The sequence below is a fragment of the Gymnoscopelus braueri genome (genome assembly GCF_963280865.1).
Source record: "Gymnoscopelus braueri genome assembly, chromosome: 22".
Lineage (NCBI taxonomy): Eukaryota > Metazoa > Chordata > Actinopteri > Myctophiformes > Myctophidae > Gymnoscopelus > Gymnoscopelus braueri.
This window is the reverse complement of record NC_137624.1, coordinates 30852901-30875751: the sequence shown is the minus strand read 5'-3', so window position 1 is coordinate 30875751 and position 22851 is coordinate 30852901. Positions and strand designations below refer to the sequence as shown.

At 41.5% G+C, this 22851-nt stretch overlaps 1 protein-coding gene and 2 pseudogenes across 3 annotated transcripts in view; 1 reads left to right on the top strand and 2 right to left on the bottom strand.

Moving 5' to 3' along the window:
- Window positions 1-1351: 1351 nt before the first annotated feature.
- Window positions 1352-22851, bottom strand: part of LOC308078948 (uncharacterized protein) — a gene marked incomplete at its 5' end in the record, with an annotated part of 31501 nt that continues 10001 nt past the window's right edge. The window contains one exon of the mRNA XM_080420289.1: window positions 1352-2113. Within this exon, the coding sequence (XP_080276415.1) occupies window positions 2052-2113 (62 nt within the window). The 3' untranslated portion in view covers window positions 1352-2051. The remainder of the gene's footprint in view (window positions 2114-22851) is intronic.
- On the bottom strand, window positions 2109-11488 carry LOC308078223 (annotated as a pseudogene). The gene is made up of 17 exons (XR_013935042.1): window positions 11399-11488; window positions 10239-10368; window positions 9764-9904; window positions 9277-9348; window positions 8938-9093; window positions 8467-8607; window positions 7968-8039; window positions 7636-7785; window positions 7168-7308; window positions 5363-5434; window positions 5030-5179; window positions 4560-4700; window positions 4061-4132; window positions 3728-3877; window positions 3250-3390; window positions 2526-2675; window positions 2109-2189 (listed from the first exon to the last, which is right to left on the bottom strand). The product of XR_013935042.1 is annotated as an uncharacterized misc_RNA (transcript).
- Window positions 18755-20948, top strand: LOC308078222 (eukaryotic translation initiation factor 4 gamma 1-like; annotated as a pseudogene). Its single transcript has one exon. The product of its transcript is annotated as a eukaryotic translation initiation factor 4 gamma 1-like (transcript).

Below are 22851 nucleotides of genomic sequence, written 5' to 3'. Positions count from 1 at the left end.
TTGTATATTTTGAGGCCGTACTTTTACTCAAGTACATTATGAATACCGGACTTCTACTTGTAAGAGAGTGCTTCTATATTGCAGTATTGATTTCAAGTCAAAAATATGAGTACTTTTTCCACCCTTGCACACACCATCATAGAAATGCATGTATGAGATCACTCAGACACTGAAATAATGCCATATGAATGAATAGTAAGCCTCCGAGTCACACACACACACACACACACAGTATAGAAAATACAAGCCACACTGAACACAGACTACTGTACCTCACATAATCACATTTCATGGAGTTCAGGAAGAATTCTCCTTTTTAATTACACTGTGTGGTGGACCATCATAAAACCCACAATCAAGCATTGAAATCACTGGAATAAATGTCATTCTCATAGCATAAAAAGGAAACGGCACAATAGATCAGATATCAAACATGACGAAGTGTGAAATATATACATGATGCATGATATATACATAAGGTGGTATAGTTAATAACAGTGGGATGAGGCAGTAAAACGGAAGCAGTAATGTTCAAAAGGTGCATGGTTTAAGGAAAAATCTATGAAATGAGGCAGTTAAAAGTTGCAGATTCCATTTCCCATACCAGGCAGGCAGCGATGCTCTTGGTGGTACCCATAGCTCTCCATTCTTTTCTTTTTTTTAACAGTCAGAACATGTTTAATGATATAAACACCAGAGGAATATAAACATAAGACAAAAACAAATTAAGAAAATCTGAGGGTAAAAATGGACCTCAGCTACAGCGGAAAATCTTTGTCTAAGAGACCATGAAGCCACTGTTTGTTTATGTTGTTGCTGTTTTTCTATTAATGTTCTATATCATTTATCAATCCTCATTTCACACACAGATCTAGACTGTTTCTTCCCCAAAACTTTATTGAACAAAACAAAAAACACCATTATAAAAATTATACAACACAACCACACAGAATACACATACAGCGCCCTCACAGATCTAGACTCAATTGATCTCTGGTCATTCTTCATCCATGGCCTTGTTGAGCATTGCTTGTCTCGTCTCTTGGGCTTTCTCCTCAAACTTTTTGATTTCAGCAGTTTTTTGGATAATGATATAGTTCAATCTCTCTTTTTCTAGCTTGTAGAACTCCTCCACCGTCAGTTCCTCCACTTTCTTCTTCAGGGATATGAAGTGGCAGCCTTTGGAATGATCTTTATGCTCCTTTTCTGGGTCGTCATATGGCTCCCAGCCCTCCAGTTCTTTGAGACAGAAGAAACACATTGCAGTGTCTGGACTGTTGTCTTTGACGGGGTGCAGTGAACCAGACAGCGATGGACGTATTGAAGACAGACTATGATGGCCGAGGTGAGGTGCAACCAGACAGCGATGGACGTATTGAAGACAGACTATGATGGCCGAGGTGAGGTGAACTGGACCCTCATTTTCTGTGTCCTCTGCTGGGCCCTGCCGGTGATGTTACATCACACACTGAAACCCCCAAATTACTCTGAGACATACTGTACATAGTCAGCTTCTGCACCTACGTTGGTTCTGTTGGCCACACAGTTGCATCTATTGAAGTGATAAGACGACATGGAAATGTTTTACTCATATTTACAAAAGTTTCCTTATTGACATTTAAAATGTATCCACTTTTAATTTAATCGATTACGCACAGCAGTCAACAATTACTGTATAATAGATTTACAAAGCAAACACTGTCATAGTATTTTGTCAAGGCAACTCCCAGCATCAATTATACTTAAAACTCAAAATAAGTATAATTTTGTTCCACATAAAATATGAATTTGTTAATCATTTTCATAATTATTTTAGCATAATCCAAGAATCTGGAGAGAAAAGACACTTCATGTTCTGTTGTAGATGAAAAGACAAAATACAATCAACAGTTCTCATAAATGCATTAAGAGACGTGGCAGCCAAAGATGGGAGAACATAAAAAGCATAAAACATAAAAATATAGACTTCTAGAATTTACTCTCAAGAAATCAAGGTTTAAGGAAATTTAAAAATAAATCTTGGAATTGTGATTTGGCAATATCTGTCCATGTCAACTGTCCTCCATTTGAGTTTCTCTGTTCAGAAAGTTCATGATATCATCCACTGTCCCCACTATCCTGATATCTTCTCCTCTGCTTGAAGACATCTTAGCACATAAGATCACTTGATAGCAGAAAATATATTGCTCCTGTAAAAAAATATATATATTTATATCAGTCAAAAGATATTAAACAAATATACAAATAAACAAATTGTTTGAATGATTTGCTTGCCAACAAATTACAAGCATTTCCAATGTTTACAAAAATAGCTGATCTAGAAGCTCAGCGAGCTTGTAACTAGAAATGTATTTCTAGTTCATGTAGGTTTGTGCATCAAATCTTGGTGGTTTGTCATCATTGACATAAGATAGCAAATATTTTGACATAATTTGCACAGCATTACATTACATAACATTAGCTGGAACACTGTTTAACCTCCATCTACAGTAGACCATCAGAACAGCTTTTGTTTTGCAGCTAACCTGTCTGGCGGTCTAGAGCTTGGGTGAACTGGCTGATCACAGGAGGGACCTTCAGGCGCTTGTACAGGATGGCGCGCTGCCTCTGAAGGCAGATGTAGCGAGGCCATTTGACAAAGCGGGTCAGGTCACGCTTTGGTTGAATGTTCTGACCTGTAAGGATGGGTAAATATTATGCATTTAGTTCCGTGAGTAAGCGGCATGAATCCTAGTCAACAGTGTGAACCACCACTCAAAAGTATTGAGTTAGTGGAAATGATTTGCTTGCCAAGAAATTACAAGCATTTTATAAAACCATTGGCATCCTTATTAAAACAAATAAGAAATATTTTAATGGCAAGAAATGGCATGCTTATGCATTATGCCCATCATTGAGTGTGGTCTCTGCTCAGGGTTAAAAAGCTCCTGTAGTTTGATCCACATGGAGGATTCAGGTGAAGAAATTCAAACATCATTGCAAATGACCACCTCTGAACTGAAATATGGTTAATCCAAAGTGATTTACAAGGTGCAAGACTGGAGTAAGCAGCATTAATCCTAGTCAACAGCGTAAACCACCAAATGATTTGCTTGCCAACAATGACAAGCAGAATGACAAGGATATGTTTTCTAGTCTAGTCTTTACATTCAACAATGCACGCCATAAGCATACTGAAGTTATTAACTTTTATGCAGGTAGCATCATTCCTTTGCAATATCACTTATAGTCTCAGTTCCAGTATCTCACCTGCACGGAAGACAGGAGGCCTCTTGGTCGGTGTGTCTCCCTTTCCTGCAGCCTTCAGCTCAGCACGGGCCAGCAGCCTCTGCTTCTTCTCCTGCTTGGTCTCTGGTCTGTACTTGTGGGCCAACTTGAACAATTGTGTTGCTATGGTGAAACAAGACACATTTAAGAACTTAGCCCCTTTAACTCCGTCATCCCTATTTCAGGCATGTCATAGATTAAAATGTTTACAAAAAAATAAAAATAGCTGATCTAGAAGTTCAGTGTTAAGTGTTGCCAGCTTGTAACTAGAAATGTATTTCTAGTTCATGTAGGTTTGTCAGTCGCATGTGCATCAAATCTTGGTGGTTTGTCATCATTGACATAAGATAGCAAATATTTTGACATCATTTGCACAGCATTACATTACATAAAATGAGCTGGAAAACGTTAACCTCTATCTAGAGTAGACCATCAGAACAGTTTTAGTTTTACAGCTAACCTGTCAGGCGGTCCAAAGCTTGGATGAACTGGTTGATCGCAGGAGGGACCTTCAGGCGCTTGTACAGGATGGCGCGCTGCCTCTGAAGGTAGATGTAGCGAGGCCATTTGACAAAGCGGGTCACTTCACGCTTTGGTTGAATGTCCTGACCTGTAAGGATGGGTAAATATTATGCAATTAGTTCCTTTATTAATAATATTTAGTTATGCAGTCTTTTCAGTCTCATGTGCATCTGATCTTGGTGGTTTGTCATCATTCATGTTTAAGATAGCAAATATTGTTTTACATCATTTGCACTAGATTGCACCCATCAAGATCTCAAATAACACTTACCAAAGCCAAAGTTCCTGGGTCGCTTCTCAAAGAGGGGGTTGACCACCTTCTTCACCTCATGTTTCTTGGCCACTGAATGAAGGAATATATGAAGGAATATTTTAATTGCATGTAATGGCATGCTTATGCATTATGCCCATCAATAGAGTGTGGTCTCTGCTCAGGGTTAAAAAGCTCCTGTAGTTTGATCCACATGGAGGATTCAGGTGAAGAAATTCAAACATCATTGCAAATGACCACCTCTGAACTGAAATATGGTTAATCCAAAGTGATTTACGAAGTGCAAGACTGGAGTAAGCAGCATGAATCCTAGTCAACAGCGCAAACCACCAAATGATTTGCTTGCCAACAATGACAAGCAGAATGACAAGGATAGGTTTTCTAGTCTAGTCTTCGAATTTAACAATGCAAGCCAAAAGCATACTGAAGTTATGAACTTTTATGCAGGTACCATCATTCCTTTGCAATATCATTTATAGTCTCAGTTCCAGTATCTTACCTGCACGGAGGACAGGAGGTCTCTTGGTCGGTGTGTCTCCCTTTCCTGCAGCCTTCAGCTCAGCACGGGCCAGCAGCCTCTGCTTCTTCTCCTGCTTGGTCTCTGGTCTGTACTTGTGGGCCAACTTGAACAACTGTGTTGCTATGGTGAAAACAAGACACATTTAAGAACTTAACCCCTTTAACTCCGTCATCCCTATTTCAGGCATGTCATAGATTAAAATGTTTACAAAAAAATAATAATAGCTGATCTAGAAGCTCAGTGTTAAGTGTTGCCAGCTTGTAACTAGAAATGTATTTCTAGTTCATGTAGGTTTGTGCATCAAATCTTGGTGGTTTGTCATCATTGACATAAGATAGCAAATATTTTGACATCATTTGCAAAGCATTACATTGCATAAAATGAGCTGGAAAACTGCTTAACCTCTATCTAGAGTAGACCATCAGAACAGTTTTAGTTTTACAGCTAACCTGTCTGGCGGTCCAAAGCTTGGATGAACTGGTTGATCGCAGGAGGGACCTTCAGGCGCTTGTACAGGATGGCGCGCTGCCTCTGAAGGCGGATGTAGCGAGGCCATTTGACAAAGCGGGTCAGGTCACGCTTTGGTTGAATGTCCTGACCTGTAAGGATGGGTAAATATTATGCAATTAGTTCCTTTATTAATAACATTTAGTTATGCAGTCTTTTCAGTCTCATGTGCATCTGATCTTGGTGGTTTGTCATCATTCATGTTTAAGATAGCAAATATTGTTTTACATCATTTGCACTAGATTGCACCCATCAAGATCTCAAATAACACTTACCAATGCCAAAGTTCTTGGGTCGCTTCTCAAAGAGGGGGTTGACCACCTTCTTCACCTCATGTTTCTTGGCCACTGAATGAAGGAATATATGAAGGAATATCTTAATTGCATGTAATGGCATGCTTATGCATTATGCCCATCAATAGAGTGTGGTCTCTGCTCAGGGTTAAAAAGCTCCTGTAGTTTGATCCACATGGAGGATTCAGGTGAAGAAATTCAAACATCATTGCAAATGGCCACCTCTGAACTGAAATATGGTTAATCCAAAGTTATTTGCGAAGTGCAAGACTGGAGTAATCAGCATGAATCCTAGTCAACAGCGCAAACCACCAAATGATTTGCTTGCCAACAATGACAAGCAGAATGACAAGGATACTTTTTCTAGTCTAGTCTTCCCATTCAACAATGCAAGCCATAAGCATACTGAAGTTATGAACTTTTATGCAGGTACCATCATTCCTTTGCAATATCATTTATAGTCTCAGTTCCAGTATCTCACCTGCACGGAGGACAGGAGGCCTCTTGGTCGGTGTGTTTCCCTTTCCTGCAGCCTTCAGCTCAGCACGGGCCAGCAGCCTCTGCCTCTTCTCCTGCTTGGTCTCTGGTCTGTACTTGTGGGCCAGCTTGAACAACTGTGTTGCTATGGTGAAACAAGACACATTTAAGAACTTAACCCCTTTAACTCCGTCATCCCTATTTCAGGCATGTCATAGATTAAAATGTTCACAAAAAAATAAAAATAGCTGATCTAGAAGCTCAGTGTTAAGTGTTGCCAGCTTGTAACTAGAAATGTATTTCTAGTTCATGTAGGTTTGTGCATCAAATCTTGGTGGTTTGTCATCATTGACATAAGATAGCAAATATTTTGACATCATTTGCACAGCATTACATTACATAAAATGAGCTGGAAAACTGCTTAACCTCTATCTAGAGTAGACCATCAGAACAGTTTTAGTTTTACAGCTAACCTGTCTGGCGGTCCAAAGCTTGGATGAACTGGTTGATCGCAGGAGGGACCTTCAGGTGCTTGTACAGGATGGCGCGCTGCCTCTGAAGGCGGATGTAGCGAGAGTCCGAGACCATTTCACAAAGCGGGTCAGGTCACGCTTTGGTTGAATGTCCTGACCTGTAAGGATGGGTAAATATTATGCAATTAGTTCCTTTAATAATAATATTTAGTTATGCAGTCTTTTCAGTCTCATGTGCATCAGCGATCTTGGTGGTTTGTCATCATTCATGTTTAAGATAGCAAATATTATTTTACATCATTTGCACTAGAGCGCACCCAACAAGATCTCAAATAACACTTACCAAAGCCAAAGTTCTTGGGTCGCTTCTCAAAGAGGGGGTTGATCACCTTCTTCACCTCATGATTCTTGGCCACTGAATGAAGGAATATATGAAGGAATATTTTAATTGCATGTAATGGCATGCTTATGCATTATGCCCATCATAAGAGTGTGGTCTCTGCTCAGGGTTAAAAAGCTCCTGTAGTTTGATCCACATGGAGGATTCAGGTGAAGAAATTCAAACATCATTGCAAATGGCCACCTCTGAACTGAAATATGGTTAATCCAAAGTGATTTACGAAGTGCAAGACTGGAGTAATAAGCATGAATCCTAGTCAACAGCGCAAACCACCAAATGATTTGCTTGCCAACAATGACAAGCAGAATGACAAGGATACTTTTTCTAGTCTCCGCATTTAACAATGCAAGCCATAAGAATACTGAAGTTATGAACTTTTATGCAGGTACCATCATACCTTTGCAATATCATTTATAGTCTCAGTTCCAGTATCTCACCTGCACGGAGGACAGGAGGTCTCTTGGTCGGTGTGTCTCCCTTTTCTACAGCCTTCAGCTCAGCACGGGCCAGCAGCCACTGCCTCTTCTCCTGCTTGGTCTCTGGTCTGTACTTGTGGGCCAACTTGAACAACTGTGTTGCTATGGTGAAAACAAGACACATTTAAGAACTTAACCCCTTTAACTCCATCCTCCCTATTTCAGGCATGTCATAGATTAAAATGTTTACAAAAAAATAAAAATAGCTGATCTAGAAGCTCAGCGTTAAGTGTTGCCAGCTTGTAACTAGAAATGTATTTCTAGTTCATGTAGGTTTGTGCATCAAATCTTGGTGGTTTGTCATCATTGACATAAGATAGCAAATATTTTGACATCATTTGCACAGCATTACATTACATAAAATGAGCTGGAAAACTTTAACCTCTATCTAGAGTAGACCATCAGAACAGTTTTAGTTTTACAGCTAACCTGTCTGGCGGTCCAAAGCTTGGATGAACTGGTTGATCGCAGGAGGGACCTTCAGGCGCTTGTACAGGATGGCACACTGCCTCTGAAGGCGGATGTAGCGAGACCATTTGACAAAGCGGGTCACGTCACGCTTTGGTTGAATGTCCTGACCTGTAAGGATGGGTTAATATTATGCAATTAGTTCCTTTATTAATAATATTTAGTTATGCAGTCTTTTTGTCTCATGTGCATCTGATCTTGGTGGTTTGTCATCATTCATGTTTAAGATAGCAAATATTGTTTTACATCATTTGCACTAGATTGCACCCATCAAGATCTCAAATAATACTTACCAATGCCAAAGTTCTTGGGTCTCTTCTCAAAGAGGGGGTTGACCACCTTCTTCACCTCATGTTTCTTGGCTACTGAATGAAGGAATATATGAAGGAATATTTTAATTGCATGTAATGGCATGCTTATGCATTATGCCCATCAATAGAGTGTGGCCTCTGCTCAGGGTTAAAAAGCTCCTGTAGTTTGATCCACATGGAGGATTCAGGTGAAGAAATTCAAACATCATTGCAAATGGCCACCTCTGAACTGAAATATGGTTAATCCAAAGTGATTTACAAAGTGCAAGACTGGAGTAATCAGCATGAATCCTAGTCAACAGCGTAAACCACCAAATGATTTGCTTGCCAACAATGACAAGCAGAATGACAAGGATACTTTTTCTAGTCTAGTCTTCGCATTTAACAATGCAAGCCATAAGAATACTGAAGTTATGAACTTTTATGCAGGTACCATCATTCCTTTGCAATATCATTTATAGTCTCAGTTCCAGTATCTCACCTGCACGGAGGACAGGAGGTCTCTTGGTCGGTGTGTCTCCCTTTCCTGCAGCCTTCAGCTCAGCACGGGCCAGCAGCCTCTGCCTCTTCTCCTGCTTGGTCTCTGGTCTGTACTTGTGGGCCAACTTGAACAACTGTGTTTCTATGGTGAAAACAAGACAAATTTAAGAACTTAACCCCTTTAACTCAGTCATCCCTTTTTCAGGCATGTCATAGATTAAAATGTTTACAAAAAATAAAAGAATAGCTGATCTAGAAGCTCAGTGTTAAGTGTTGCGAGCTTGTGACTAGAAATGTATTTCTAGTTCATGTAGGTTTGTGCATCAGATCTTGGTGGTTTGTCATCATTGACATAAGATAGCAAATATTTTGACATCATTTGCACAGCATTACATTACATAAAATGAGCTGGAAAACTGCTTAACCTCTATCTAGAGTACACCATCAGAACAGTTCTAGTTTTACAGCTAACCTGTCAGGCGGTCCAAAGCTTGGATGAACTGGTTGATCGCAGGAGGGACCTTCAGGCGCTTGTACAGGATGGCGCGCTGCCTCTGAAGGCGGATGTAGCGAGGCCATTTGACAAAGCGGGTCAGGTCACGTCACGCTTTTGGTTGAATGTCCTGACCTGTAAGGATGGGTAAATATTATGCAATTAGTTCCTTTATTAATAATATTTAGTTATGCAGTCTTTTCAGTCTCATGTGCATCTGATCTTGGTGGTTTGTCATCATTCATGTTTAAGATAGCAAATATTGTTTTACATCATTTGCACTAGATTGCACCCATCAAGATCTCAAATAATACTTACCAATGCCAAAGTTCTTGGGTCGCTTCTCAAAGAGGGGGTTGACCACCTTCTTCACCTCATGTTTCTTGGCCACTGAATGAAGGAATATATGAAGGAATATTTCAATTGCATGTAATGGCATGCTTATGCATTATGCCCATCAATAGAGTGTGGTCTCTGCTCAGGGTTAAAAAGCTCCTGTAGTTTGATCCACATGGAGGATTCAGGTGAAGAAATTCAAACATCATTGCAAATGACCACCTCTGAACTGAAATATGGTTAAGCCAAAGTGATTTACAAAGTGCAAGACTGGAGTAAGCAGCATTAATCCTAGTCAACAGCGTAAACCACCAAATGATTTGAATGATCAGAATGACAAGGATACGTTTTCTAGTCTAGTCTCTACATTCAACAATGCACGCCATAAGCATACTGAAGTTATTAACTTTTATGCAGGTAGCATCATTCCTTTGCAATATCACTTATAGTCTCAGTTCCAGTATCTCACCTGCACGGAAGACAGGAGGCCTCTTGGTCGGTGTGTCTCCCTTTCCTGCGGCCTTCAGCTCAGCACGGGCCAGCAGCCTCTGCTTCTTCTCCTGCTTGGTCTCTGGTCTGTACTTGTGGGCCAACTTGAACAACTGTGTTGCTATGGTGAAAACAAGACAAATTTAAGAACTTAACCCCTTTAACTCAGTCATCCCTTTTTCAGGCATGTTATATATTAAAATGTTTACAAAAAAATAAAAAATAGCTGATCTAGAAGCTCAGTGTTAAGTGTTGCCAGCTTGTAACTAGAAATGTATTTCTAGTTCATGTAGGTTTGTTTGTGCATCAAATCTTGGTGGTTTGTCATCATTGACATAAGATAGCAAATATTTTGACATCATTTGCACAGCATTACATTACATAAAATGAGCTGGAAAACTGCTTAACCTCTATCTAGAGTAGACCATCAGAACAGTTTTAGTTTTACAGCTAACCTGTCAGGCGGTCCAAAGCTTGGATGAACTGGTTGATCGCAGGAGGGACCTTCAGGCGCTTGTACAGGATGGCGCGCTGCCTCTGAAGGCGGATGTAGCGAGACCATTTCACAAAGCGGGTCAGGTCACGCTTTCATTGAATGTCCTGACCTGTAAGGATGGGTAAATATTATGCATTTAGTTCCTTTAATAATATTTAGTTATGCAGTCTTTTCAGTCTCATGTGCATCAGCGATCTTGGTGGTTTGTCATCATACATGTTTAAGATAGCAAATATTATTTACATCATTTGCACTAGATTGCATCCCTCAAGATCTCAAATAATACTTACCAATGCCAAAGTTCTTGGGTCGCTTCTCAAAGAGGGGGTTGACCACCTTCTTCACCTCATGTTTCTTGGCCACTGAATGAAGGAATATATGAAGGAATATTTTAATTGCATGTAATGGCATGCTTATGCATTATGCCCATCAATAGAGTGTGGTCTCTGCTCAGGGTTAAAAAGCTCCTGTAGTTTGATCCACATGGAGGATTCAGGTGAAGAAATTCAAACATCATTGCAAATGGCCACCTCTGAACTGAAATATGGTTAATCCAACGTGATTTGCAAAGTGCAAGACTGGAGTAAGCAGCATGAATCCTAGTCAACAGCGTAAACCACCTAATGATTTGCTTGCCAACAATGACAAGCAGAATGACAAGGATATGTTTTCTAGTCTAGTCTTTGCATTCAACAATGCAAGCCATATACATCCTGAAGTTATTAACTTTTATGCAGGTAGGCCTACGATCATTCCTTTGCAATAAAATGTATAGTCTCAGTTCCAAATTTTTATTATTACAAAACATACATTAACCACTTCAGCCCTATATACATTTCAGCCACTTGAAAATAGCAAGATATACAAGATCATAACGCATCGCGATGCAACGCATTGAGAGCTTGTAGATCTGCTATTTTCAAAAGATTTGTATAAATTTCATACACTTGTGAAATGGCAAAATGTGTACTTTTACTTTCAGTACTTAAGTACATTTTGATGCCAGTCAATTACGTATACATTGAAGTATTGATACTTTTACTTAAGTGTAAAATGTGAGTACTCTTTCCACCACTGGCTAACACAGCATTAGCTAAAGCCAGCCTAATAAACACTCACCTCTTCCACGTAGGACTGTGGATCCCTCTTGATGAGGTTCTGCAGCTGGGGCAGGTTGTTGGGCAGTTTGTTGTTGTGTCGGCCAGACATGATTTAGCACAGAGTTACACGTGTATATTTAAGAAAAGTCTCTAAACTTTCCACTGATCCTCATGCGTCGTGCCTCACGCGACACAGTGCGTCTTTCCCGGGACTTAACCAGCTCTACACAAACGCAGCACATTCCCAAAGCACGCGTGGCTCACAGGGAGGCTGCCATGTTGTTTTGGTGTGGTGGTGCGTCTACAGTGTTGGCAGCCAGGTTCTGTGAGAGAAACAAGCAGCCAGGTCTAGGAAAACAAGCCCAAAAGAAGCAACACACGAGCACTTTAATTAAACTAGCCCTGGACCAGGGCTAACTTTAAACCTATATAAATCATATTTGAAAATAGCAGATCTAAAAGCTAACAACGTGTCACGATGCGACGTGTTGTGAGCTTGTAGATCTGCTATTTTCAAAAACTCTTACAATAAAATGTGGAATCTTTGGAATCTTTCCAAATGCTCCCTGGCACAAAACATTTTCATGAATATATTGGAGAACCACTGGTTTAAATAATAATGAAAAACATTTAAACAAGCCCAAATAAGCAACTACACTTCAGCAACAAGCCCAAAATAAACCGCAACCCGCAACTAACAATATTTACAAGCAACTTTACAGAAAAACAAGCCCAAAGTCGCTTATAATAAGCAGACCTGGCAACACTAGTGCTGCTCAGTTTGAAGTACGGAAAGTGAATGTGGACAAACACAACGGTGCGGCTTTGGCTGTGGTGGTGAAACTAATTACAGATGCCAATAAATATAAATTAATTCATTATAAATAATAAATAAATTAGTATAAATAATTATAAATTAATTAATACATATCTGCGGGATAATAAAGGTAGCTATATATCTATCTATCTAAATTGATATGAAAGAGAACTCCATCCAAATGTCCAATAAATTATAAATACATAAATAATATTAATAATAAATTAGTATAAATAAATTAATAGATATCCTCGGGATAATCAAGGTATCTATCTATCCATATATCTAAATTGATATAAAAAGAGAACTCCATCCAAATGTCGTCTTGAAAATATTCATGATTAGTGTCTATAATTGATCTGCGATTTGTATACATTCACCTTTTGGCACAATAACAAGCCAGGCCAAACTGACGAAGTTTGTTTACATGCATAATGACAAATTATTCTACAATTTTCTAAATAAAACCGTCCGTTTATCTGTTTTTTTGTTTGTTTTTAAACCATGATCATCAAAACCCAATAATTCAGGGTCATCAGAAAACACAAACAATTATATTAATTTAACCAGTGGTGTAATGTAACTAAGTAAATGTAATCAAGTACTGTACTTACAATTTTGAGGTATTTTCTACTTTTAGTGGAGTATTTCCTATTTAAAAGTAGATTTTCTTTTACTTTTGGTACTTTAAGTACATTTTGATGCCAATACTTTTGTACTTTTACTCAAGTAAATATGAATAACAGACTTCATAACAGACTTTTTCTTGTAACTAAGTATTTCTACATTGCAGTAATGCAGTATTGATACTTTTACTTAAAGTAAAACATGTGCGTACTTCTTCCACTGAATCTAACGAGCGAGTTTAAAACTCTTATTTTATTTCATGTTACAGTAACGTTACACCAACGGCGTTCAGTTGAATTCAAGTAGATTTAATAGGATTCTCCTACAGACATCGAACGTCCATCAGAACACATGCAGTAAAATATGTCTAGGCCAACAAGACCAAAAGAAGCAACTTGCATGAGCTCTTTAAACCGTCGGCGTCGGCCGTTTGAAAATAGCAGATCTACAAAATCACGCTATATGACACGTTGTGAGCTTGTAGATCTGCAATTTAAAAAAAAAAACTCTTGCAATAAAATGTGGAATATTATTATTATTATTTGTTTTTTAAATTCTAACAACACAAATGCTCAAAAAATGTTAATGAAAATATTTGAGAACCACTGGTGTTAAGTTATGCTTAGTTCTGCAGCTTAACGTTGCATTCGGAGAAAACAAAGAGATGTAATTCCATTTAGCCAAGCATGGCGTATTTTATTAGGAGGGCTGCACGCATCAGTCTCACGGTGCAGACTCCACTACTGATACTGAAGATGAACTGGTTCCACACACAGGTGGTAATCATATAGAATGTGATTAGGCTATAGGAGGCAGGCATGCATCCTATACCTTGTACCCTGACGCCTCACTGTGGCACAAGCATAACATTGCACATCATACATGGAACAGTATTATATACAAGTGAGGACATATATCCCATCAAATCTTAACACCCCCACTTGTTCTCAGGTTGTTGTAATCTTAAACAAAAACAAATCAAAAACATACAGAATGAATGTGGACCTCTCTTACACATTTCAAACTCCAAAAATAATTGCACCAAACTTCTTAAGTTTCAATTTAGTTACAGGTTTCGTCATTATATCAGCAACCATATCATCTGTAGGACAATACATCAGAATGACTCTCCCCTCACTCACAGTGGATCTGATAAAGTGGTACTTTATGTCCACGTGCTTACTCCTCTGTCTGTTTACAGGGTTTTTGGCGAGAGCAATCGTTCCCTGATTGTCCTCATGTACTACAGTTTGTGTGTACTTGTAGTCATCGATACCTTCTAGTAACTGTTCTAGATATAGACACTCCTGAATGGTTGAAGCCAGTGCCATGTACTCCGCCTCGCATGTGGAGAGCGCTACTGTGGGCTGTTTTCTAGTTTTCCAAGACACTAGAGAACTGTTATTACTAAGACTCACACAGTATCCTGTGGTACTGCGCCTGTCGCTGACATCAGACGCCCAGTCAGCATCACTGTAGGCCTGTATACCTAGCTTCTCACTGTTTCTTTTGAAACTTAACCCTTTCTCAGAAGTACCTTTGAGATATCTTAGAACATGTTTCACAGTAACCCACTGCTCTTCTGTAGGCTCAGCAAAATACTGTGATAACCTGCTTACCACAAAGCTTAAATCCGGTCTGGTACAAGTGGTTAGATATATAAGGCTTCCTACAGCCTCCCTGTACATCCTGACATCATTCATTTTGACTGCATCCTCAGAATATTCTAGTTTTGGTTCACAGGGCGTTTCTCTGGTTCTACAGTTTTCCATATTAAAACGCTGTAGTATCTTATTAGTGTACTTCTCCTGTGACATGGTTACACATCCATCAGATTGGTTGAAATCGATACCCAGAAAATGTTTGAGTCTTCCTAGATCCTTCATTTTAAACTTTCCTGCAAGCATCTCTTTCACCTCTCTCAAAATGTTCTCATTGCTGGCTGCAATGATCAAGTCATCGACCCAAATGATTATGATTACCTTTTTGTCTTTTGACTCTTTGGCATAAACACAGTGGTCGGCTGGATTTTGTGTGAACTCATTTTCAGTTAAACAATCGTGCAAGACTCTATTCCAATTGCGCCCTGATTGTTTGAGACCATAAAGTGATTTTTCAAGCTTATACACTAGACCATCATCTTTCTCTTCATAACCCTCTGGTGGATTGATGTATATATCATAGTCTATGGGAGCGTGCAAATACGCTGTTTTCACGTCCATCTGGTGAAGGAGCAGGTCCTCCTGCGCTGCCTTCTGTAACACCACCCTTACACTCGTCAGATTCGCTGTTGGTGAAAACGTCTCCCCATAGTCTATTCCCATTACCTGGCTGTAACCCTTGGCCACAAACCGTGCTTTGTACTTGTCTCTTCCCTCTACATCACTCTTGATGGAGTAAACCCATTTACCCCCCACTGTTTTCTTGCCTATTGGCAGGGTTGTCAGGGTAAATGTCTTGTTCTCATTTAATGAGTGGACCTCCTCATCCATGGCTTTTACCCACTCTTTTGAGTTAGCTGACCTCATAGCCTCCCCAAAAGTCTGTGGAACACCATATACTGCTCTGTAGCAGTAGTCTACTGTGGTATGAACCCCATCACTATCACTGTCTTCATCTACGAAGTCATCTAAGTGACTAGGTTTCTTCCTTTCTCTAGTTGGATACCTCCTACTCTCAAGTTCATCACCTGTCACACTCTGTTGTGTTTGGTTATGATTATTAGGCCTCATAACTGCACCTGGACTAGCACTGTGTGTATTTCTACTCCTTACACTTGGCTCTTGAGCATTCTCCGCTCTCCTATTGACCTCCTGCGTGGTCTCACTAGTCCTAGGCTGTCTCATATGGTCATAACTATCATTTGAGTCTGTCTCACCTGTCTGTGTCTGTTTCTCTATAGCTACCCTGCTTACAAACTTCACTAGCCTGTGCTTTTGCACTTTATTTGTATCTGGATGATAAACCAAGTACGCCGGGCTGTTCTTGTCATATCCCACAAAACACCCCTGGTCACACCTGGAATCCAGTTTTGCCTTATCCTGTTTGTACGTGTAGCATACAGACCCAAATTTCTGCATTTTAGATACATTAGCCTTCTTGCCTGTCAGCAGCTGGTAAGGGGTCTGCCCTGTACGCCTGTTAAAGCATCTGTTGCGTACCACTGCTGCTGTTTGTATTGCATAGTGCCATAATTGTTTTGGTAGCTTGCTTTCAACTAGCATGCACCTACCCATCTCAAAAAGAGTACGCCAACCCCTCTCAGCGGTCCCGTTCTGGTGCGGGGAATACGGAGCTGACGTTTCATGTCTGATTTTGTTTTTCCTCATCAGTGTTTGAAAATCATTGCATGTATACTCTGTTCCGTTATCGGATCTCATGCACATCACTTTCCCATAAGGGGATGTATCTGCTAGGAACTTTTCCGTAGCTTGTACTGTGTCGCTTTTCTTTTTCAGAAAATATACGAACAACACGCTCGAGTAATCGTCAGTGAACGACAGAGCATATTTGTAACCATCTGTCGACTCTGTGGCTACAGGACCTGCTAGGTCTGTATGCACCATCTGCAAGGGAGCCTCTGCTCTGGTATCAGGGTCTCTATTCCTCGTTTGGGCAAACTTTCCCTGAATACACACCTCACACTCATGTTCGGGCCTAACTGCTTTGCCCTTAATCTGCATACCCTCAACCACATTCTGCAATTTAAGAACATCGTCATAATTACAGTGGCCTAATATCTCATGCCATGTCTGAATGTCATGACATGCATTACATTTGTCATTAGACTCACCCTCAGTATGCAAATAATACAACTTGCCATATACATGTATGTCAAATCTGGTACCGTCTCTGGTTATCAGTGCATCATCCTCTTCTTTAAAGACAACCGTGGCCCCACTGGTGGTCGCCGCCTTTACTGAGAAGATGCTCTGGGGGTACGACGGTATGAATAAAGCGTCTCTCAGCGTCGCCTTGTGTCGCTGTCCTCCGCTGTCGATTAGGGAAACCTCAGCATTTCCCCTTCTCTGAGCGACCCCGTTGCACCGGGTGCCGTCTGCCAACTCGACGCTGTGCTTTTCTGGTCTGAACGCGCTGTCGAAATCCTTGAACTGAGTCACATCGGTGATTATATGTGATGTGGCCCCCGTGTCCACCATCAGGCCCCTCTCCTGGATGCCGCTCGCCGGCTGCTGCTCCCCGTCCCTCATCTTGAACGCGAAGTCGGCGCCGTCATCTGCTTCAGTGACTTTGCACGCGCCATCCCTTTTGTCCTTAATGTCCTTATCCTTACGCCTACATGTGGCGTCTTTGTGTGTGTCGCTTCTGCATCGACTACACCATGTCTTCTGTCGACATTCTCTCGCTCGGTGACCTTTTGTGCCACACTTGAAGCACACCATCTCTGTGTCTTCTTTGCACCAGTCACGTGCGTTTGTCTTCGCGGGTCGCCGCCCGGTTCTCCCCTGGGTCTTCATCACACTGTCGCCCGACTCAGCTGCGTTTGTCTTCTCTGTTTCTTCAAAACTTCGTAGCTTAGTCTTGAATTCCGCAAATGTGATGTTATCATTTGTATGTGCCACATGAATTGCGAATGGCTTAAAACTCACAGGCAGTCCTTTTAAGATCATTGCTACTAGTAGACCATCTCCCAACGTCTCACCTGCATTTCGCAGTGCAGTGATGGCTGTTTCTGCTCTGATGATGTAGTCCATAATACTTTCGTCGTCCGCTTTCTGGAGCGATGTAAGCATGGTGTACAGGTTAATTATCCGGGGTTTTCCCTTCCCGGCATAATACTCTCTTAATATTTTTAGAGCCTTTCTTCCATCGTCGGCAGCATCCCTCATAATTAATGAGAGGCTCTTGTCGTCCAACAGTAGAATCATCTCGGCATACGCGTCGGCATTTTTCTTCTCGTCTGCCGCTCTTTCAGCGTCAGTCCTCGGTTCTCCCAGGACCGTGTGTTTTAGTCCAATTAAATGAAAATGTCCCAACATTTTTGTCTCCCAAATCTCATATTTGGTCTCATCTCCGTCAAACGCCAGTCGAGGCAACCTGCTTGTTCCTCGTTGATCCATGATGCTAGCTTGCTCTCCTTGCTAGCTTAGCAACCCGTTAGCACGCTGTTCGTTGCGCGACTACACGGTGGAAACCGACAAACTTTTCTTCCGAACGACTCCTGGGCCCATAACCTGTTAAGTTATGCTTAGTTCTGCAGCTTAACGTTGCATTTGGAGAAAACAAAGAGATGTAATTCCATTTAGCCAAGCATGGCGTATTTTATTAGGAGGGCTGCACGCATCAGTCTCACGGTGCAGACTCCACTACTGATACTGAAGATGAACTGGTTCCACACACAGGTGGTAATCATATAGAATGTGATTAGGCTATAGGAGGCAGGCATGCATCCTATACCTTGTACCCTGACGCCTCACTGTGGCACAAGCATAACATTGCACATCATACATGGAACAGTATTATATACAAGTGAGGACATATATCCCATCAAATCTTAACAACTGGTTTAAATAAAAAACAATTGGAAGCAAGCCTAAATAAGCAAGTACACGTTAGAAACAAGCCCAAAAACCGCAACCCACAACAACAACAACCAATATTTACAAGCAACTTTACAGAAAAATAAACTCAAAGTCGCTTATAATAAGCCGACATGGCAACACTGTACCTGACGTTAAATCTGACGTTGCTTCAGCTCGGTGGGCGTGTCACGAATTTCCTTCGCTGAAGTCGCGCTGATTGGACGCGCTTGTGTACAACAGCACGCGCGACCGCTCATTGGATGCGCGTTGTTTAGTTTCAAAATGAAACAGCCAATGTGCGACAACGAAGTCGTTGGCGCTGTTGTTGAAGAACGTCGCGTATAAAAGGCAGACCCCAGCGACGGAGAGCTCATTCTGCTTGATGGTGATGGTGATGATGGACATTATCATGGAGAAGATCAACTATGATAGAGGATTCCTTCTACAGTTACAGTTCATCAACGTCAGCATGATCAAACCCGAGGGCTTGCCAGTCATCACTGATGTAATCCTAGACAGAGTCAGCAGCAAGAAGCCCCTGGGAAAGCCAAACACCAGCCGGCATCTACCAGGAGGCATGGACCGTGGCTCTGATTTCAGGCCTTCCGCTGGAGAGACAGGCTGGAGAGACAGACCTCTTCGCCACTTCTCCCTGTCCGTCGACGTGCAGCTTAACAAGGCCAAGGAGGCCTGGAAGCCTTCCGGCAAGAAGCAGCAGAGGCGTGAGGAGGTCGACACAGAGGAGGCCAAGACCCAGGATCTGTTCAACAGAGTGCGTGGCATCCTGAACAAGTTAACCCTCCAGAAGTTCCAACAACTGACGAAGCAGGTGAGGGAGCTCACCATCGACACAGAGGGCCGGCTTAAGGGAGTCATGGACATCATTTTTGAAAAGGCCATCTCAGTCAGAGCCCAGCTTCTCTGTGGTCTATGCCAAAATGTGCCAGTGCCTTATGGAGCTCAAGGTCCCCAGCGCAGATAAGCCAGGAGTCTGCGTGAATTTCCGCAGGCTGTTGCTCAACTGCTGCAAGACAGAGTTTGACAAGAAGCAGAAAGAGCTGGATGCTGCCCAGGGGGAGGAGGAGAAGCAGCTCTGCAAGGAGGAACTGGACCATTACAAAAACAAGGCCAGGAGGTGCTCCCTGGGCAACATTAAGTTCATTGGGGAGTTATTTAAGCTCAAGATGATGACGGCCGCGACCATGGACAAGTGCATCATCAATAAGCTGCTCATAACACATGACGAGGAGTCCCTGGAGTGCCTGTGTACACTTATTTCCACCATTGGAAAGGACATGGACTTTGAGATGGCCAAGCCTTGCATGGGCCAGATGGAGAAGATCGTCAAGGAGAGGAAGACCTCCCCCAGGATCCGCTTCATGCTGCAGGATGTGTTGGACCTCCAACAGAATAACTGGGTGCCCAGGAGAGGAGACCAGGGTCCCAAGACCATCGAGCAGATCCACAAAGATGCTGCGATGGAGGTGCAAATGGAGCAGTTGAAGGTCCAGCAGACCCTCATCTCCAAGGAGTCAATCAGAGGCTCAGGCGACAGATTGGGTGGAGGCCGGCCCGGCGGATGGGGCTCATACACCCCACGACAGGGAAGGGTGGCCAAGGGCTGGAACAGCTACTCCAGCTCCACCAACAACCAACCCATCGATACTTCACGTCTCAGCAAAATGACCAAGACTCGTGTTCTTGAGATTAACAACCAGCTGCTGGCCCCAGGAAACAAAGGCTATAAAGGCAGCAGCGTTGGAATCAGTGTCAAGCCTGCTGACTCTGGCTCAGAGCTGGGCATCCGTCCAGCCACCAGCACCCTGAACAGACTCTCTGATCTGCAGCAACCCTCTTCAGGCTCCTCTCTTCACTCAGACAGACTATTGGCTCAGGACAACAGCCCTAGCAGAGTGCATGCCAGGAGCACAACAGAGAACATGAAGCAGGAAGCTGCGATTAACCTCCCACCTCCCCAGACACCCACCTCGCCCGCCTTGACCGAGGAGGAAGTGGAGAAGAAATCCACAGCCATCATCCAAGAGTACCTCCACCTCAACGACATGAATGAGGCACTGCAGTGTGTACAGGAGCTGAACAGCGGTCAGCTGCTCTTTGTGTTTGTGCGGAATGGCCTGGAGTCCACGCTAGATCGCAGCGCCATCGCCAGAGACCACATGGGGCAGCTGCTGCATCAGCTCGTCAAGGCTGGCATAATGCCCATACAGCAGTACTACAAAGGGCTTCAAGAGATCCTAGATGTAGCGGTGGACATGTCTACAGACATCCCACACTTCTGGCTGTACCTGGCTGAGCTGATCGCTCCCATGGTCCACGAGGGAGGTATCCCCATGGGACAGCTCTTCAAGGAGATCTCCAAGACTCTCATTCCTCTGGGTATGGCTGGAAACCTGTTGCTCCGCATCTTCATCCTACTCTGCAAAGCAATGAGCCAGGCAACGTTGGGAGACATGTGGAGGGAGGCGGGCCTTAGCTGGAAAGACTTTCTGCCCGAAGATACAAACGTCAACACGTTTGTTTCAGACAATGATGTACATAACTTACTTGTTAATGTCAATTAAATACCTCAATGATGTACCGTATATAACCTACTTGTAAATATCAATTAAATATCTCAATCATTCTTATGAAATATAATACTGTACCTTTCATAACTTTTACTTGTAAATATCAATTTCATGCATAATAAATTGTCTAAAATGTTTAAATGTGTCTGTAATATGCATCTTCAAGGTTTAAGGTTTCTTTATTGTCAAGTGTTGTGTACAGTTTCAAAAGAGTACAATTATTTTGTTAGACATTGTAGCAGCATTAATAGTAATAATAGTTAACATACAGTATTATAAACACAGCACAACAATAGAATATTCAGTGAATAGAATAGTTTGACCATTGTACTTTAAATGTGTTTAAGGTGATTTTTTATAAGAAATCTTGGGGTGATTTCTTGGTATGATCGCTGTTTCAACGTGTTTAAAGGGAAGTAACTTGTGTGTTAAGTGTTATGAAGGGTGTTAAATAGGGCAAGGTATTGTGGAACAGTGGTGTAAAGTAAGGACATTTACTCGAGTACTGTACTGAAGTACAATATGTTATTTTTAGTACTTTTACTTCTACTCCACTACATCTCAGAGGCAAATATTACTTTTACTCCACTACAATTATTTGAAGTTACTAGTTACTAGTTACTTTGTAGATTTGGATTATTATTAAAAACATACATTAACCCTATATACATTTTGGCCATTTGAAAATAGCCCATCTACAAGCTCACAATGCATCACAATGCTACACATTGTGAACTTGTAGATTTGCTATTTTCAAAAGATTTTTTATACATTTGAAAACTTGAAATGGGACATTCTGCATAATGAGCACTTTTACTTTTGGTACTTTTGTATATTTTGAGGCCGTACTTTTACTCAAGTACATTATGAATACCGGACTTCTACTTGTAAGAGAGTGCTTCTATATTGCAGTATTGATACTTTTACTCAAGTCAAAAGAGTACTTTTTCCACCCTTGCACACACCATCATAGAAATGCATGTATGAGATCACTCAGACACTGAAATAATGCCATATGAATGAATAGTAAGCCTCTGAGTCTCTCACACACACACAGTATAGAAAATACAAGCCACACTGAACATACTGTACCTCACATAATCACATTTCATGGAGTTCAGGAAGAATTCTCCTTTTTAATTACACTGTGTGGTGTGGACCATCATAAAACCCACAACATAGCATGGAAATCACTGGAATAAATGTCATTCTCATGGCATAAAAAGGAAACGGCACAATAGATCAGATATCAAACATGACAAAATGTGTGAAATATATACATGATGCATGATATATACATAAGGTGGTATAGTTAATAACAGTGGGATGAGGCAGTAAAACGGAATCAGTAATGTTCAAAAGGTGCATGGTTTAAAGAAAAATCTATAAAATGAGGTAGTTAAAAGTTGCAGATTCCTGAAATCCATTTCCCATACCAGGCAGGCAGCGATGCTCTTGGTGGTACCCATAGCTCTCCATTCTGATCAAGCAAAGATCAACCTCAGGTTCAGTGAGAAACCAGAAAGGAACAGGAGACCAGACAAAATAAAAATCACAATGTCTTACAAGCTATATTATGTGGGGGAAAAGTGAGTTCTCCTTACCCATAAACTTCCACCTATCCTCCAAATACATTCAGCTGTTAAGTTAATGTTATAGTGGCGTACCACCTACAGTAGTTCAACCTTGTTCTTAAATCCCCCCCATTTCAACAAGCAAAGCTAGAATATAAGTTCCACCACAAACAGGGCCTTAAGGTTCTGGTCCAGATTTTCTAAGAATAGTCTTAGCAGCTGACTGACATGTTTTTCATCCATCCACTCACAGAAATGTTAAGACCTTTACTGCCTTCATGTCTGTATGTCCCTTAGACGGAGGTCTAAGGGACATACAGACA